The sequence below is a fragment of the Diabrotica undecimpunctata genome, chromosome 4, assembly GCF_040954645.1.
Source record: "Diabrotica undecimpunctata isolate CICGRU chromosome 4, icDiaUnde3, whole genome shotgun sequence".
Lineage (NCBI taxonomy): Eukaryota > Metazoa > Arthropoda > Insecta > Coleoptera > Chrysomelidae > Diabrotica > Diabrotica undecimpunctata.
Genome location: NC_092806.1, coordinates 152,075,859 through 152,096,089, shown reverse-complemented (window position 1 = coordinate 152,096,089; position 20,231 = coordinate 152,075,859). Strand labels below are relative to the sequence as shown.

The following is a 20,231-nucleotide window of genomic DNA, read 5'->3' as shown; positions in this document are numbered from 1 at the left end:
CCAGTTACAATGAATATATTCCAATAAAGAAATGTCATATTACTGATCAGTTCAAAATTTCGGCTCTATCTCTTGGACTATAAGGAAGCGATAAGTGGTTTGACAGCATAATAACTGCTTGTGTAGTCTAGTTTTCACAGTGATTCTAGGCAACCTATTTGGGTGGAGTTTTGACTTGTTCTTGAATGAATTCAGAATCCAGCAGCCCGCTGAAGTATTGGATTTTTATAATATACTTATTTGACAACCTTTTGTTGGCCAACCACCTAGAGCGGAGTTGAGCAGAAATACATTGATTTCGTATGTTCTTAATATCTTCCCTTTAAATATTTTTTTACAGCTATTATTATGCAACAAAAATAATAGTTTAAATGTAGAAAATACTCACCAATTGCCACAAGTGCACTAATCCAAAAACATAGCAGCCAGAAGTTTACATAAGATACCATTTTTCGTTCATCAAAAATCGTTTATCGACCATTTGATGGTTTTACTCTTCAACCGTTTCACATCACTTCACAAAAATCGCGCACCGTTGAACACTCTATTTCACAAGGAATTCCTTTAATGTATTTTAATTCAATACACCAGTTACTTCGATCATGACAGTTAGACGGGAAGGTAAAATAACTATTTCTTTATGTAATTAGCCGGCAGGATTTCCTTAATTTTATTTCCTGTAACAATAAAATAAAATAAGTTAATTAACATTGAATAACAGTTAATTAATGAGTAACTTTTTAAAAGTTTTGTTACGTACAGAGACTTTCAAACAAGTAGAAAAACCATGTAAACTGACTGGTGTGTATTTTTATTCGTTTAAAACTCATTGCATTCCCTATTTGTTATATGCCCACATATGTTTTGAATTAATTGTTAAATTACTGTTCAATTCGAAAATAAGTCAAAAAATTACATCAGATTTAATATGTGGGTACAGTTTTTAAATGCAGCACCAATGAATGTAAAAATTGTTTAAGTTTATTCTCCCACTGCAGATAAAGATAAATAAGAAATCGAAAAGTTATACCAACAAATCGGCTTATGCAACGAAGACTGTAGTAAGTCATTTTACATAGTTTTGAGAAAATTAATTTACAAGTATAAACACCGGTTAGCAGTTTCTAAAATATCCAATAATAAACTGTTGAAAACAAAACTTTTGTAGGTATGTTTATTTCAATGCAGTTTCTAAAGTTTATCACCAAAATATTATAATTTTTCTTAATTCTGTTTTTTTTATATGAGTTACTACATTTTTCGTCGGAACAATTTAGGGAAAAAATGACATACGGTCATTTTGAACGAAAAATTTTAACGAACTTTATAATTATATCTTAAATTTCACAAAATAGGTTAAGTTTATTTCTACTCAAAGTCATCTTCTTCAGATTCGTTGCTACTAGAACTTTTAGAGTCTTGATGTTTATCATTCTTCGTCTGTGTTCCATCCTTTGACCGTAAAGAAAAAAAGAAGTTATGGTACAAACGCGGTATTGAAGGTGGATAACCTCTGCAAAGCTCTTATTAACCTTTCAATTTCTTACTATCAACAGGTAGAGGAGAAGTATAAAGTTTCGGCAACTCAGTGAAATGAGTTTGAAATTGACTACGCTTACTTTTTTTCAGACATAAAATTCTTGGGGTTTTTGCAAAATCATATTTAAATTGAACAGTATTATGTTCTTTTGGTAGCCACGACAATTTCCGCATTTTATTAATTTTTACTGGATTAAAAGTTTCGTCCATTCTCCAGTTCTGATTTTTTCACCATGTCAGAAAATTTTACAAAGTCTGCTTGGGACATTTCTTTTACTGTGTAGTGTTGGCCAGTTACTTTCGCCGTTTTTATTAATGTGTTCCATTGACTGGGGGTATAGACAGCACTCTGTTGCTTTTTAGCTGTCTATGTTACTGCATGCATACTAGCTCCTTCATTCTGAGTACGCCCCTTTTTCAAAAACCTGTGTGTTATCTTTAAGTTGAGAATTTTAGAAGCATATGCAAACATGGAGAAAATAAAAAGGTTTCTATTTTGCCCCCCACAATTGTCGGAGTATAAGATGATACTTTCAACCCCTTTAGTTTTTTGTGTCCTCAGAAAGTTTAACAAGCAACTACAAATTTCATTTGGTCCCCGTTTCGTCACCTCTTCATACCAAACGTAAGAGACTCCTTTAGTGTTACCTATGTCGTAGACTGTAAAATTATAGGTTGAAGTTTTACTTTTATAATAAAATGTACTTACTTCTGATTGAGAAGTAACTAATACCTTTTGCAGTTCAAAACACGCAACACATAAAGTTTTATCCTCAGTAGCTAGTTCTGTATCCACATCTTTCAATTTACGGACTAAAACTTTGTTAGCTAAGTGTTGATCATATTTTTTTTGCAATTTCAATTTTATGTCATTATCAGCATCTCTATAACTCGTGCATAGTTGACACTGATCCTTTTTTGGTTTAAAGAATGCTTATATTGAATTCTGAGTTGAAAATTTCACGATATTGCCGTTCACTTGCAATGTGTACTGAATTGGTTCCAATATGCTCTTTGTACATTCTGTACATTTTACTAATATTTAAACCATCTTCCAAATTCATTTTCTTTGAATGTTTTCTATTATAATGGGAAGGAACTAATGGAAGTTAAGTACTAAGTTCTCATACTTTCCTTAATATTTTCTGCAATTTTATTGGGTCTACAGTATGGCGTCCCCGCATATCCTTTTCCAAAGTGCCACCTTCTCCAATTTTTTTCAAGGCAGTTTTAACCCAGGTTTCCGATATACCCAGCGTGTTTAAAAACATCGTTTTACAAATTTTGATTCTTTTATTATCAAGCAGAAAATTATATTCTCGAGAAAAATTGCGTCTTGACTCAGTTTTCTTTATTACCAGGTTTCTTTTCTCTTTGATGAACACATTTTGTTATGAATAAAGATTACAGTAACTCAACTTAATGCAGGTATCGTTGAAAATGTGAGGTTATTTGAGATACTATAAAACTAAATTGTGTATTTTAAGTTGCCTATACAGCCGCTAGAGTTAGGGAGGAATCAGACTGCTCGACCAGACCGACCGTCCACGATCGACCAACATTACGAGTTTATGAAAATGTACGCGCAAAGTCAGACTGGTGGACCGTCCATCACTTACATGACCGACCGCTATCGTTCAGTTTTGAAATTCGGACTTGTTGGAATTTTTGATCGTTGGTCGATGAATATGGAACATTTCGCATTCATTTATATTGTTCTAAGCAATGACATTGACCATTGACATTTCAAAATTTGTAATTAACCTATAAAATTTGGGCTTGCTCATGCTATAATAATTTTGAAATTTAATAGAATGGGATATAACACAAAGAATTCTTCTTATTGGTGTCTTTTTAAAAAAATGTCAAGCACCCAAACTCTCCCCTATGCCTACGAAAACGTCTTGAAGTAAATAAGTGATACACAATGTATCAGTACAATTATCGCTGCTAATTCTATTCACAATTCAATTTTCTACAAAAAGCCCAGTAAAATAATATTACAAAAATGTGGTTATGTTGCTACAGCTTCCTGACGTTTTGGAATGGTTTTGACGGTCGGTCGATGGAACACGAACGAGTAATGTGAGTTTAAAAATAAAAATACAAAAGTTGGTTGATCGCTGTCGGACGGTTGGTCGTGGTCGGTCGATTAGTCTGATGCTCACCTTACCATAATATTCTATGTTACAGCTACGTATAGAATAATTCAGAAGAAGGTAGTAACTCCATTTATACAAAAATTGAGTTACTACAGTTTTCGTTGCATGAGAATAGAGGAACTATAAACAATCAAAAAACACACAATAACAATATTATGAGTGATTTTAACGCTAAAGTTAGAAAAAATCCTACAGAATACATTACTGACAACTATGGTTTGCTTTGCGTTTTGAATTTTTCGGTGGTGGAAGAATTAGTCGCTAGTTATACTAACATTTCCAGGAAGGCCGGTATTTGTATACTTTCTTTTGTGACATAAATATACTCTAGGAGGCTCCTTCCTACTTCCCTGCAATTTAAAAATTAGTTCAAGAAGTCGAACATGATGATAACTACAACAGAAATAACTACCTAACAGAAATTAGATACCTTATAATAAGAAAAAACAAAAATCAGAAGAAAATGATAACAAACATCAAGTGATAAAACAGCATAAAGTAATATATTTTGTTTGTCCAACGCTTATTGTTCATCCTCATTGTAACATTTTTTTTTAGTTTACTTTTTTATTTTTTTATTTCCTTCAGCATACAACCGATACGCCACTGGCCGTATCAGTGTTTTGGCAATAGCGCCTTGTACCCTATTGCATCGCCTTGTTGAAGACGCATCAAATTGCTGTAGTTAAAATGTATCTGCTTGAATAGAAAAATTCAACTCTGCGCCATCAGTAGTTATGATTCGTCACCCCATATATCTTCAATAGAGTTGGTCCTAATAAAAGTTTTAGGATACTTTTTCTAAGTAATATAATTCAAACTATAACGTTCTGTTTGTGTCTTTAGCAAAAATGAGGGAAAGAGAGATTTTCTTTTGGAGACAGTTTGTTAAATTTTTGAGCGAACGAAAACACTTGGGTGTGAGTAGTCAAAGAGTTAAGTCCTTCGTAAATTTCTTGAAGTGTTATCAGCAATTCTATCTTAGACTATTACTACATTTAATTGTTGGTAATTTAAGTTGCTCCATAATAATACACTTAAGTATAGTATAGTAAGTTTAAAGTCAGTGCGATTTTAAGTGTTCAGATCTACAAGACAACTATAAGTACTTTGTTTATCTTCATCTTATAATACTTATAAAAAGCGGAGAGATTGCAAAATCTTTGGTGATGCACGAGCCATCTTGTTCAGCTGTCTTCAAAAGGAATTAATGCTGCCACCGAATTCCTTTTAGAGTCATCTAGTTATACACCAATTTTCAGCCAATCAGAACATTTAACATTTACGAACAATTTTAACATTTAGTAAGAACATTTATTTCATTAAAAACAGTACGGAACATAATTTTACAAACAAAGTGCGATTCGTTTGTTTGCGCAATAAATATTTTATTAAAGTTATACTTCTATACGCGCGCTCCACGTTGGAAATTTGTATGGGAGTGAATCTGTGAAATCATTACATATGTAAGACAATGAGTAAGAGAGAGACAGAAGATATATTTTCTCTCTCTTCCTCTCTCGAATGTAAAAATGTTCCTTTTGTATATATAATTTAATATTATATATATTATATAAAGATATATATACATATAATATACATATAATAAAATATTTATTAATATTATTATTTATGTGATATGTTTTGTATTATTTATTAGATGTTCATAATTATATTAGTCTTTTGTATTTCAAAATAATAATCTCAATAAATCACTGTATGATCCAGAACTGTCAATTTTGAAATACATTTGTGTCATGTCCTCGGTAGTAAAGTAGTCAGTATCCCCGCCTGTCACGCGGGAGACCGGGGTTCGATTCCCAGTCGGAGAGGACTTTTTTATTAATATTATTACATTATTGTTATTTTTAAATACTTATGGATATTGCATTTTAATTCGTATTGTATTATTATATGGAATTATGTTGCACTGTATTGTAGTGTATTTTTTTATGTATATTATTGTCATTTTTAAATACTTATGAATAATGCAGTTTAATTTGTATTGTATTATTATATTAATACCAAAATAAATAATGAATTTTACTGCAGAGTATGTGTAAAAATTTTTGCAGTCAACTCCTTTCATACATAAGTATATGAAAATTAAAATATACATTTTCATCAAAATATTGATTCAATCCTTCATTGTTAGTAAGTTGTTATTAATTCTGTTTCTCTTTCTGCTATGCCTTACCTATAAAATTACATATGTAATGATTGTGCAGATTGACTCCCAAATAAATTTGTAACGGCGAATGCGTGTATAGAAGTGTAACTTCCACCGGCAGTCCCACTGGACTGCCACACTCGTTTTTTTTTGTAATTCTTTAAATTTTCAATAGTATTATTTCATTTGCATTCCTAAATTTAGAGTTTCCTTTATCTCGAGATAAGCCCAGACAGTAAAGAGTGTACATTTCTTTCTCTTTTATTGAATTTTTAATTAATAGCATCTCTCTTTACTGATTGATTTAGGTTTACATGTATTTTCTATATATTGTGCATTGTGAAGGTTTTTTTATCGATTTATTGTTTATTTTTATATGTAGCTAACCAGATGTTATTTGTTGGTAGATTTTTTCTATTTTTAGATGCATTCAACCCTATTATGTTGAAGCTAAAAGTTTACCGTTTAATTTTTTTTGGTTTCGAATCAACCATTTGTTGAATTATTTTTCAATATATTGTTTTTGTTTAACTAACGTATTTTATTCCTCCAGTACTAACACATTAGCGTTCCCCTTTTATATACAAAAAGTTAAGTGGCGCCCTTTTTTATTTTTATCTACTTTCCTATGGTAACTTTCCATACATTTCTCTCTATCTATTTCTCTATCGATCTATTTATCTGTCCTATCTTATCTTATCTTTAATAATTTCTTCTGTTATACAACAAACTGATTCCAAAAGCTAGTTTTGAACCCACCACTCGCTCTCCACCAACCATCTGGCTGCCGTCCGCAGGGTCTCCATTGGTGACCTTTCTAGCACCATCCAAAAAAGGTTACGCGTGGTATGTTATTATATATTCAAATCATTAGATATCTCTTACTTGTGAAGTTATAAAAACAAATAGTTATGCCCATAAAAAGCTTAGCTAAACATAATTTTGTTTGGGTTAACCAACACGTAAGGAAGTTCATTCCATTCGAAATCAGTAAATATATACATATTTATTTTTGAACTCTCGGGTCACGCATAAATGAGCTATTCTTCTGCACCGAACATTTTAAACCCTCCTCGTTGTGATGAGCATAAGTTTCCAACCTCCATTCAATTTTGTCAGATTTATATCTATTCAATAAGCGTAAAAACCAATTTCCCCATCAATTCCCAGTGCAAACAGTTGCGAGTCAAAGTCAGCCGACCTGTCAAATTCGTATAAAAACTCGGCTGCGTTATTGGAAACAAAGGGAGAATTTGATACTATAAGAAATGATGATAATTTTTCGTCTACCAGCCTACTGAAGTGGTTTTTATTCGAGTGAGTTTTTAATAAACCTATTTTTTAGCGAATTAAATTAATAGGAGTATTACTAATACTTTAAGTTTATTTTTTATATTCGTAGATTAATAAAAATATTTCTTACGCATCCGTTTCAGTGATTTTCTGTTGTTTCACTCATCTGATATAAATTTAAATCTCTAAATTTTGGTTAAATCTCTAAAAACTTTCTATATAAAATCTACACATATAACTAGCCATATAAAGGTACTATTGAAAAAAAACAAGGAAGACCACGGAAAGACCAAGGAGAGTGGCTTGGAAGATGACATTTGGAGAAGAATCATTATAAATGATATCTAGCCTAAGTGTTTAGTGAATATTCTCTTTCAACACTGGAATAAGTTTAAAGATATAAAAAAAATTTGATTCCGTTTTCCTGGGCCCAGAGTCAACTTCGTAAATTGAATTGAAAATCTTGTTTAATATTTTGTATAGCCCAATCCTTAGTTCATCGAACTTCTTTCTGTTTAGATGGTTTCCATTCTCCACAATCACTGAGGACTAATCCCAAGAAGAGTACGTGAGTGGAAACAGTACGAAAGAGAGCGCGAAAGAAGTCCAAGGCTTAGAAATGGCAAACACAGGAAACAAGACTCGACAGCTGAGGGTGCTTCAAACTAACGTAGGAACAGCAAGATTAGCACATGATCTTGCCGAGGCTGCCGCATTTGAAAAGAACATCGATGTGCTGGTGACGGAGGAGCCAAATCCAACAGCGGTGAGGAGAAGAGGATGGTTTGTAGATACGACCGAGAGGGCTGCTGTACGAATCTACAATAGGAAGCTGCGAGTGTATGAAATTAAGTCGTAGAAGGATATGTGATTGGTCGAATGGACGGGGTGTGGCTGGTCTGCTGTTATATTTCTCCAAACGTAACATGCAGGAAGTGAGAAACACAGGAGGAGGATGCGTAATGCTGGGAGGTTTTAACGCAAAAGCAGCGGAGTGGAGATCTCCCATCACCGACACTCGCGGCAGGATACTGACTGACTGGGTGGGTACTCTAGACCTAGTAGTACTGAACACAGGTCTTGAGCCTACGTTTTTTAGGAGAGGTACGGGTACGTAGATCGACGTGACGATTGCGACACAAGAAATAGCGGCGAAAGCAAAAGGCTGGAAGGTTTTGCCAGACTACACCGGTAGGTACTAAATCTTCAACATTTAATTCAATTTCTTTTCTATGTAGATCGAACCACTTTTATTATAATCGTATGTTTTTTTGTATTTTCCAAAGCAATTTTTTGGGATTTGCCTGTGTACCAATATTTTGCCAATATTTTACATCTTCTTATGTCTAAACATTCTAGGTAAATTGCCTATATGTTCTTTTGAATTTCTGTTAATTGTTTTAATAAATATGCCACTGGCTTACTATATTCATTTTCATCATTTTGTGTCAATACAGCTCCTACTCCTTTGATGCTGGCATCTGCATATACACAGGGTACATAATATATCAATCGGTAAATCGGTGTTAAAAATTCTCAAGATTCCGAACAAAGTAATGACTTTATTTTATCGAAAGAGTCTTGACATTCGTTCGAGCATATAAATTCCACTACAATTTTGCCTATAATTTAAGTTGAAATGGCAAAACTAAGAGTTGAATTTATTGTGAAGGCATTAGCGAGTGATAACAAAACAAATAGAATCACCATAACCTCAATTGAGACCGAGAAAAATGAAATCTGTATAATGCCAATTGGTAAGCAAAATATTACCAACCATGAAAAAATACAGGCTACAACAGCTTTTTAAAAAGTAAAAAGAGCTCTAACAAAAAAGGGTACTACAAGAAAGTGTGGATACTGTTACATGAAGATAGTTTAAAAGTTTATATGGATGAAGGTATAAATATATACTTCAAGGATTTTTTATTGGAACAGCAAGTGCTCACACTGAAGATTCTCAAATGTCCACAACTGGTGTTTCAATGGACGTTTTAGAACAAATCTTAGAGAGGATTTTTATCAAATGAGAAACAAAAACCTGAAACCTGTAGTAAAAAACAAATATCAGAAAAATTCATAATATAAAAATTCACAGGTAAAAATGTGAACGTTTTACAATGGATAAAAACATTTGATAGTGAATGTACTAGATTAAAAATCGATCAAAACACCATTAAAATCGAAATCTATTCATGAGTCTCTTCAAATAGTTAAAAGATTTTGATTTGCCAGATGACATCTGTCAACTAACTAAATACCAAAGTCATATGCAAACAAAAATTAACAAGTTGACACAGTATTTAGATACGATTAGACTCCAAATAAACAGAAAACCAAACTCTTAAAAAATAGTAACCACCTAAATAATAAAATAATGATATACGTTAAGCAAGTAGAAGAAGTAGACAAGTTTACATATTTGAGATCAATCGTAGAAAGGAACAACATGAATTTAAAGCTTTATATAAAATTTGTTAAACAAACGAAAAATCGGAAACAACAAAAATCTTTAATAGTTGCACCAAAAGTATACTACTTGAAGCAGAAACATGGAAACAGGATACAAACTGCAAACTTTTGTAAACAAATCTTGAAAATATACTGGCCCAATAGTATAACTCAAAACTATGGTAAAGAACAAAATAAACATATCTACTACAGTCATGGAAAAAATGTAAATGGATTAGCCATACTTTGAGGAAAGATTAAAGCAACATAGCGAGACAAGCACTTGAATACCAACCAGAGGGGAAAAGAAAGAGAGGAAGACCATACAACAGCTGGAAAAGAACTACAACGAAAGAGCACGAAAAAATTGGACTAAGATGGGGTTAAGTCCAAAACAGAGCTAGAAATCGAAGGGAATGAAAGGAACTAGTACATAGTTTATCCAGAAAATAGGCAATAATCTAGCAATCTTACACTTTAAGCTAAGAAACTCATAAGTGCCCAATACTCTACAAGAAGGGATGGAGCTAGAGAGAAAGAAAGAGAATATTGGTATAATTTATAGTATACCTGATAGAACCGTAATAGTTATAGTTTGTTATTTTTAGCATTTAAATTATCTTTTGGAGACCTAGCGATAAATAGCAAAGTTTGGTCTTCGAAACCAATCATCCAAAATACAGTAAACTGATTGTGAGTAAGTCTTATATTTATTTCTTTAGCCTTCTTATATATTTCCTTATACGAGTAATATATGTTTATAGAACTTATTTGAACAAAAGTAAATTATTTTGGAAATAAATATTTGCTTATGCTTTGATCACAAAACTTAAATATCTTGCTCTTATAATACGCCGCAATAACGAGATAATATATAAATTCTAATTCATGTACTTTTTTAAATCAAGTGCCAACGCAAACCATATTTAACAAAGAAATGATCGTTTTCTACATGACTGCTCTCTACTAAATAAAATACATCCATCTTCAGCGTGAAGTAAGTTCTATGAACTTGAGAGTAAACACCTCAGTATTACGCAACTTTCACTTGCACAATACACCAACTTTAAAAAAGTTAATAACTGAGGAAGTAAGTGATTATTCACTGTAATAGCTAACATATGTGTGTGTATTCTACTAACTTCGTGTCTGGTTTAATTGATGGTGTTTTGATTGCACTTCAAGACAAGAAAATCGTTTAGCTAATCACAAGTTCAGTAATAATGTTAATATAGGTAAAAAAATATGAAAATTATATAATCGAAATATTTTGTTTATTGCGTATGCAAAATTGTTAAAAGAATTTTTAACACTTATGCTCACTCTAATTCAAGGCAACCATAAGACAATGCAGAAGTCAGAATGGTGACCTATTAACAACAAGGAAAAATGTATTGGTGTAGGGTGGATGTAGGGTGGAATACTTTAACCAGGTACTTAATATAGAGGAAGAAAAAGAAAACCTGGAAGGCGAAAGAGATGAGGTAAGGGGAACAGACGAGAGGGAAGAGGAATCACCAACGATTCTTGAAGTTAAAGATGCAGTTAAAAAACTAGCCAGAAACAAATCACCCGGAATAGATAATCTCCCAGCTGAACTATATAAAGAAGGTGGCCATAACACCATAATGACATTACAGCAGCTTATTAAAGAAATATGAACACAGAAATCTCTCCCCAATGATTGAAATATTAAAATACTTTGCACCATATACAAAAAAGGAGATATCTTTGAATGCTCTAACCACAGAGGAAATACGCTTCTAAATGCAGCGTATAAAATATTTTCCACAGTTATATGTCACTGTATGGCACCATATGCAAAACGGATAGTAGGAAAATACCAGGCTGGTTTCAGAGGTAGTAAATCGACAATATATCATAGATTGCAACCCTGAAACAAATGTTGTAAAAAATACTGGAATACTTATCTCATATTTATAGATTATAAAGCAGCCTACGACTCTGTGAATAGAAGAAAAATGTTCAAAGCAATGAAAGAACTAGGAATACCAAATAAGGTGGTAAATTTAAAAACAATAATACGACCAGTCCTAACATATGGTTCGGAGACCTTAACTCTAACAAAAAATAATAAAAACCTGTTAGGATGTTTCGAAAGAAAAGTAGGCGAATCTATGGAGCAGTGAATGACAATGGAGTGTAGAGGAGACGATACAACTTAGAACTTTATAGAATGTATCAAGAACCTGATATCGTAAAACATATTAAGTTAGCACGTCTGAGGAGGATAAGGCATGTAATGCGGATGAAATAAAAGGACCCAGCTAGAAAAATGCTCCTTGATAGACCCATTGGTCAAAGAAGAATTGGAAAACCCAGAACAAGGTTCCTTAATAACATTGATGAAGACATGAAAAATATGGAAATACGTGCTTGGCGGAGAAAGGCAATGGATAGGGATGACTGGAGAAAAATTCTTGAGGAAGCTAAGACCCACGCAGGGTTGTTAAGCCAGAATGATGATGATTGTATTTTCAACATTCATGTTTTCTTTTAAGGCTTCCTTTATATCCATTGGGATGTTATGCTTCTTTCTATAGCTTCATATAGTTTACACTGAGTATATGTTTCACGGAAAGGATTGTTTGACAATTTTCGCACATTGGTGACACAGTTCATGGAAAGAGGAGGTTATGGGTTGTTACTATGTCGAGCCGCAATCGCGGTATTCTCACTTGGTATGGTCCATTCGATGTTGGTTGGGGCCATATTTTCACTAATTGTTTAATTTCTTTTAGTTTATTTTGTGATGCACTCCACATGTATTGCCACGCACTACACACTTAAGATTTGATCTCAGATTTTAAACCATAAGAAGAAATCTCGTTAATGTGAATGGAATCCTGACTGCAGAATGCTGAGCTGCTTAGTGGGTCTGCTTCATTTCCTTTTATACCGGAATGCGATAAGACAAATAGTCTCATCGCATTTCGGTTATCCAAGGGAATACCATACAATAGTAAAGTCGATGGTGATTGTTTTTCGTTTAGATTCGCTAGTTCTAATTTGATCTTAGATTGAATTATTGGTATAAAAATGTTTTATAGTGTGAAGCAAGCTTAGTAAATCGGTAATTATGAGAGACGGAAACTGTTTCGCCTCATTTATATGGATTTATATATGCTTGTAATATTGCATACAAAGTTGCAATATGTTTATGACGAAGTAATGAGTTTGGTGTTTGTAGAATTTGGTCTGAGGAGCAAATACCTGAAGAATGGAGCTTAGGCTTAATTTGCCCGTTACACAAAAAGGGAAACCAACTGGAATGCAGTAATTACCGCGGAATAACTCTCCTGAATACAGCATACAAGATATTGTCAAATATTTTGCACGAGAGATTAAAGCCTTATACTGAAATGTTTCTAGGAGAATATCAAGCAGGATTTAGGCGTGGACGTTCAACCATTAACCAGATCTTTACACTACGACAGATCCTCGAAAAAGCGCAAGAGTTTAACATAGATATGTATCATATTTTTGTCGATTTTAAAGCGGCATATGACAGTGTCTTAAAACCAAGTCTTTACAACGCTATGAATGAGTTAGGAATTCCAAAAAAACTCATATGTTTAATAAAAGTGACAATGGCAAAGATGCTATCAGCAGTAAAAATTCAAAACGACTCGTCAACCCCATTTCAAATACATAGGGGGTTAAGGCAGGGAGATGCGCTGGCGTGTCAGCTTTTTAATGTCGCCTTAGAAAAAGTTGTACGAGACGCTAATTTAGATAGCAGGGGAACAATATTTAATAGATCAGTCCAAATTCTAGCATATGCAGACGACGTGGACATTATAACAAGAACTAGGGCGAGAACTGCGGAAATCCTAACCGAGCTAGTAGCAGCAGCAGAACGAATGGGGTTACAGATAAATCAAAATAAAACCAAATTAATGGCGACTAACACAAACACAAGAGCTGGAAATGTTGACACAAATTTAATCATCAATGACCAAAAATTCGAAGCAGTCAAAGAGTTCATATATCTAGGGACATCGGTTAACCCCAATAATAACACATCTGAGGAAATAAAAAGGCGAATAATAATTGCAAACAGGTGTTATCATGGTCTATCAAAGTACTTAGCTAACAAACGTCTGTCTCAAAAACTCGTATAAGGCTGTATAGAACACTGGTAGTCCCCGTTCTCACATATGGATCAGAGACATGGACGCTAACGAAAACAGATGAATCCGCTCTATCCATTTTTGAAAGAAAGGTGCTACGTAAGATATTCGGAGCGGTCTGTGAGAACGGAATATCGAGACGTAGATATAATATTGAACTGCAGAATATCTACAAGCATACGTTTGGTGGTAAAGATATTACCACTATAATTAAGCGAAACCGCCTGCAGTGGGCAGGACATGTAGCCCGGGCCACTGAATCGAATATGATAAAAAAGATTTTAACAGCGCAACTCGTGGGAATGAGAAGACGGGGTAGACCAAAGCTGAGGTGGATGGATGGGGTAACACAAGATGCGGAGAAGATCGGAGTCGGCAACTGGAAATGCAAGCAAGGGACAGAACAGAATGGCGTAGAAAGCTTGAGAAGGTCGAGGCCCTCTAAGGGCTGTAGCACCAAGATGATGATGATGAATGAGTTTGGTGTGAGGATGGTAGCACCAACACCATGGTCTGATGATTTGAATGCGTATATGTATATCTTATAGTGATTTTGATAAGTTTCCATTTCTTTTAAGAATTATTGTTTGATCAGGTCTGTTAGAGTGTCACTTTTTTGTATATACTGAAGTTGATATTAAACTTGGGAATTGGTATTAAACAAGGTGAAAAAGTTAGGAAATTTATTGGGAAAACCTAAGGAAATTAAAGATGTAGGTCATTAAGATTTCCACCTGTCAAAAAATGGTATTCGTAGAGTTGTGTTTTGGACAGTTTCTAAAGTTTCCAATACTGACATTTTGATGGAGAAACAAACTATCGCACCATAATCAAGTTTAAATCTAACTAAAGATTTATATACATGTAATAGTGTACTTTAATCCGCTTCCAAGTTTTTACTGCAGATAGTTATCATAAAATTTAATCCTGCTTGGCATAATTTTTTAAAGTCCTCCTTTCTTTATTTTTCCAGGATAGCTTTTGGTCGAAAAACATACCTAAAAATCAGACGTTATTTATGAAAGTTTGATTAAAAAGCTTCAGATGTTATGCATGTTTTCATGTGAATAGAATACATTTAGTTTTTGTTGGTGAAAATGGTAATCCTATAGATTTAGACAATGATTATAACTTATTTATTGTTTGTTGTAAATGTTTTTGAGTAAAGGTTTTTTCCTTTTGCAAATAAAACTAAGTTATCGGTATATAATCTTACTTTAACAACGATGGGCATTAATTAAGTATGTCGTTGATGGCTGTTAGAAAAAGTATTGTGCTTATATCCGATCCTTGTGGTACACGGTTCTCTTGAATTTTTTTATCTGAGGTAACGTTGTGTTAAAATTGTTTATATGTGTATGTGTAGTTTTTTATCTATGATATATGATATATATTTATTAATAAACAATCTTTAGTTGTAAGTAATTGATTTTCATATACAGTGTATCAATTTTAAAACTTACAATGGACTATATCTCACGAACAAAAGGTGATATCGAAAAATGCTTGAAACCGTTTCTAGAATAGTAAGGGGAAACTAAAATGACATGAAAGAGAACTCACTCCCAGCCTAGGCCCCACCCACCACAACCAAAAAAGTTTAAATTGCAAAACCCTACTTGTAATACATCATTGAAAAAAAAACTATAAAAAATGCTATCCAATGGTATAAATAATAATTACACAGGGTGAAGCAATAATTGTGAAACTTTGGGTTAAATGGAAAATTTAATGAGGTTCCCCCTTGCTATCCTAGAAACGGTTTCAAGCATTTTTCGATATCACCTTTTGTTCGTGAGATATAGTCCATTGTAAGTTTTAAAATTGACACACTGTATAATCGATAGTTTATTATTAAATTTTTGAAATTAATTTATTTAAATTAAATATAAAACAGCAGTCAAAAAATTACATTGCTTAAATGCTTTATTACATATACTGTCTACATCTATCAACATATTAAGCATACACACGCATAACCTGACAGACATTGCACGCAATCTATTACGATCAGATTTGAAGACGCGGTATGTGGTCTTCAAAAGTCGAATTAAAACGCGTTTACATTACACAACCGAATCACGTAAAGTCATAAAAAAGATAATTAGAAAAATTCAATTTTGGTTTTCGCTTCCACCCACTTTTAATTACGAAAGAAAGTGATAAAAAATTTCATTCGTCTCATTTCTTTTATTTTAATTGTTATGGGTACGTTTTACTTAACTATACTGACTTTTATTTCAATTGTGTATAGTAAAAATAAGTATTTTTCACAATATCTAAAGTAATTTTTTCAATCAAAAAAATACTTGTTGTGTTAATACTGTTACGACAGTTCCCTGAGATTTATTTAATATAAAAAAGTCCCTTGATTAAAAAGAAGAAATAATGAAGAAGTCCAGAATGATCGAGATGTCATCGAAAAATCCTGAAATGGCCAGTAATATCTGGAATGTCAGAAAATATATATATATGTATAAATAGATATTGTTGACAGTTGGTTACAGTAGACAACATCAGGAAAGCAGAAGAAAACCATGGCAACGAGTGGAAAATGGCCAAGCGAAGAGAAAAACAAAAGATGCCGCCAATAATAGATGACGAGGGAACTCTATTCAAAAACCCAAGAAAAGGTGGATGCAATTGCAAGAAAAATGGCAGCAACACACAGGCAAAAACAAAACATGTCGGATGCAAGAATCATAGAGGAAATCAACACAGAATACGAGGGAATAAAAAGAAGAAACGAATTAGGAACTACGAAAGAAGATAGTAGTGCAACTCTTCTCTATCTTTAAATACTGCGTGAAAAAAGCGCATTTTACGAACAACTGGAAACACGCCAAGATCATTTATCTACTAAAACTAAGAAAGGACGGAAGTAGACCAGAAAGCTACAGACCAATATCACTACTGGAAACAATATAAAAAATACTGGAGAAGATCATCTACAGAAGACTGATGAAACATGCAGAAAGAAGAAGAATCATTTAGTAGGAACAGTTTGGATTCACAAGAGGAAGAAACTGCAAAATCCAACTGGCAAGAGTTATGAGCGGCACGAAAATCAGATTCAACAGCAAACAGAAGACAGGAATGGCCATCCTAGACATCGAAAAGGTATATGACTCAGTCTGGAACAAAGCTCTAATCTACAAGATAAACAGAGCTAGATTACCCCATTATTTAGTTAACATTATGTGACACATATCTAACAAATAAAACTTTTCAAATTTCAGTCGATCAAAAGATGTCCAGAATTCAAGAAATCCAAGAAGAGACGCCGTAGGGCAGTATACTCTCGTCCATTTTATATAACATTTTTGTTTCAGACTTACCAACACATCCAAGAACAAGTAACTTCGCTACGCGTCGGGCAGTAAACTTTATTCTCGGGAGGAAAAGTAGCACTTCGTCTTTTAAATGATCATAACTCCTGTTCTAAAAGTTTAAAGTGATTCCTCTGGGGTCCAAAAATTAAAGGTATTGATGTCAGCTCTTTAATTAAATAACTTTCATAAGAGTAACGTATCTTTGACTGAAAATATAACTCAATAAACGGCGAAAAAACGGCAAAAACCTGTTTTTTTCGATTTTTAATTACCTTTTACCATTTTAAAAATTCTGAACAAATTCTGGAACATTGTTTTAGTAATAATACATTATATGTTATTTTTTCGAGCTTTCCATCTTTTTATTCCATCATTTTTCCATCTGTTATTTTTTTATAGGCGTTTAAAATTTTTAACCGTACAAATCAATTTGAATTTCTTACCAACTTTCATTTTTGTTTAAATATTTTTGTATGGCACAAAAACCATTAATCTAAAAAAAAAATAAATCTATTTTGGTAAAAAATTAAGCGAGTTATTGCCAAAAAACGATTTTTGACGTTTTATGGAATTTTGAGGTTATGTCTCAATATTTTGTGCTAAAATTTGGTGAATCTTCACCTTTTGTGTAACCAATGAACATTAAGCCCGAAACTGTACTCTCGTGACGTAATTCTTCCCCTTCAACCAATCAACACTGCAATCGACCTGCCCTCTACATTCAGTTTCAATCGCGAATAAATGGGTTTTGTATTCTTGTGTACTCTGGTAACGTAACTCAACCATCCTCACCCCAGTCGAAAGAGGCAACCGTAGTAAGTCTACGAACCGTGATTCCGAACAATACTTCAAATTTGGGGTACTCAAAAGTTTTACCTGGGGCAATTTTGATATTCTTACCGGCTATGCCCTTTGCATATCTTTTGCTGTTCTACCCATATAGAACCTAAAACAATTGCTAGATAGTAGATACAGCTGGAAAAATGAAAGATTACCCATGAAGGATCATATCAATAACTTATTTTGTATTTGCTGTCTTTTTCTATAAATAACAAATGTTTGTTATAGAAAAACACAGCAAATACAAAATAAGTGATTGATATGATCGTTTATGGGTAATCTTTCATTTTTCCGACTGTAGTCACAGTGACTATCATATTATATAATACTATCTAACCTGTGCTATGTATCTAACTGACAGTGAAAACACTGTATTTTTGCTCATTTCCCTGGGCTATATGGGGAAATTCTAGAAAACTTCCGCTGCTATCGATGAAATAAATATGAAATATTAAACAATAGCAGTTATTACCATTGCTCCACACGTAATAAAGAAAATTAAACTTTCCGTTGATGTAAGGACTCACCTAGTTATTGATTACGAAAACAATATTACTTTATCAGTATAAACATCGTAAACATTTGCAACAAAATAAAAAGAGAAACTTCAGAAGACCGTCTGATTACAAAGTAGAACAGGCAAGTTACTGGTTTACAGCATTCTTGATATTTTTCTTTAATTGTCAGACCTTGCACTACATCCCTAATTGTTTTTATTTTGTGTACAACCCGAAAAATTTCAAAATAATACAAATTATACATTGTTGAACATTCTATACAGCATTCCTCAGATAATTGATGAAAAATGTAGGTAAAACTTTACTAGGGCTATATTGTTAACGAAATTAATGGTAGTTGGTTGTTGTTACGTAACTGCAATCTGGGACAGTGTAATAAATGCTGTAGTTATGAGTTTTTAAAACAAGTTAAGAGCGTAGGCGCAAAATTTCGGGCCAATGCTTTTTAAATGCATTAATTTTTTTCGAATCCTGAGTAAACTAACAAATATTTTTAAAAAATTTAAACGCAGAATGAAAGAATATATTATTACCGAGGGCCGAAAGTCCCTAGAATAAATAAAACTTTTTTTTTAATGAAATATTTGAAATTAAAAATCATACTAAATTTTCTCTTTCTTTTCACCCCTGTAACTTATTAAAATAAACATTATAGAAGTTGTCAGGGACTTCAGACCCTCAGTAATAATGTATTCTTTCATTCTGCGTTTAAATTTTTCAGAAATACTTATTAGTTTTCTCAGGATTCGAAAAAAATGAATGCATTTAAAAAGCATAGGCCCGCAATTTTGCGCCTACGCTCTTAATACTTCGTTTAATCTTTAATTTTTCATAAACTATTGGTTCAAATTTAATTTAGCATAGCTCAATCTAAAGCTTTTTAATTACTTTCATTAAATATAGTGCTCCTTTTACTCTAAGATTTTGATATGATAACATAAAAAATAAAAATAATCAAAAAACACAATTTTTGCACCTTAAAAATGCGATAAAAAAAGGATAACCAACAATTTGGAGTTGAAACACTTGAAAGTTAGACCAGGTATTGCCTGTGTGCGTCATAACGCTGTTCTTATTTTCAAAAATTCACTAATTAATACTCAAAATCATTCCTTCTTTGTGTTTTGTCTCTACAGCTTGGTCTATATTCGATGATTCAGTGGCGCACCCAGAATTTGTCTTAGGGGGGGGGGTTGAAATTTTTTTATGCTACCTCCATGTTGAGTCCCTACAATTTGGGTTTTAGTTTAATTTAAAGTACTACAGATAGCAGTTCCAAAGATTCAGGTATCTATTATACTGCCTATCAACTAAAACCACCCTCTTTTACTTATGCGCAGTTGACTATCGCACGTACCGTACTCCGAAAGTGGGGTGGCCACTGTAAGGCTGACGACATTTTTGGAACACTCCCTTCTCTTATCTAGATCTTATCTATTGTTCTGAAGCTATTTTATTGTGGCATTTTAAAGTAATTACTATTTTAATGGGAATAAGCCACAATTGAAGGTTAAAATAAGTTTATTGACGTTTAACATTAATCCAACTTGTAAATACAATACATTTTGAAGACGGCTATCGCCGTATTCCTGTTCTCCTCCGGGAATCCTCCCGGTCCAAGGCATGCTCCTCCTCCAAACCTGTCGATTCCATCGCTCTTCTAATTCCTTCATTTCACAGCGTCGAGATCTACCTCTTTTTTTTTTTCTTCCAGAGGGCTTCCATTTGTGAAGTTTTTGGGGCCAACGTTTGTCAGACATTCTCAATTGATG

General features: G+C 33.1%; 1 protein-coding gene across 6 annotated transcripts in view; it reads right to left on the bottom strand.

The window, feature by feature from the left end:
- The window catches only part of LOC140440228 (uncharacterized), a 211,021-nt gene that overhangs the window by 131,543 nt on the left and 59,247 nt on the right, over positions 1-20,231 (bottom strand). For all 6 annotated transcript variants that reach the window (XM_072530582.1, XM_072530581.1, XM_072530584.1 and 3 more), the window contains one exon: positions 389-677. In XM_072530582.1, the coding sequence (XP_072386683.1) occupies positions 389-449 (61 nt within the window). In that variant the 5' untranslated portion in view covers positions 450-677. The remainder of the gene's footprint in view (positions 1-388; positions 678-20,231) is intronic.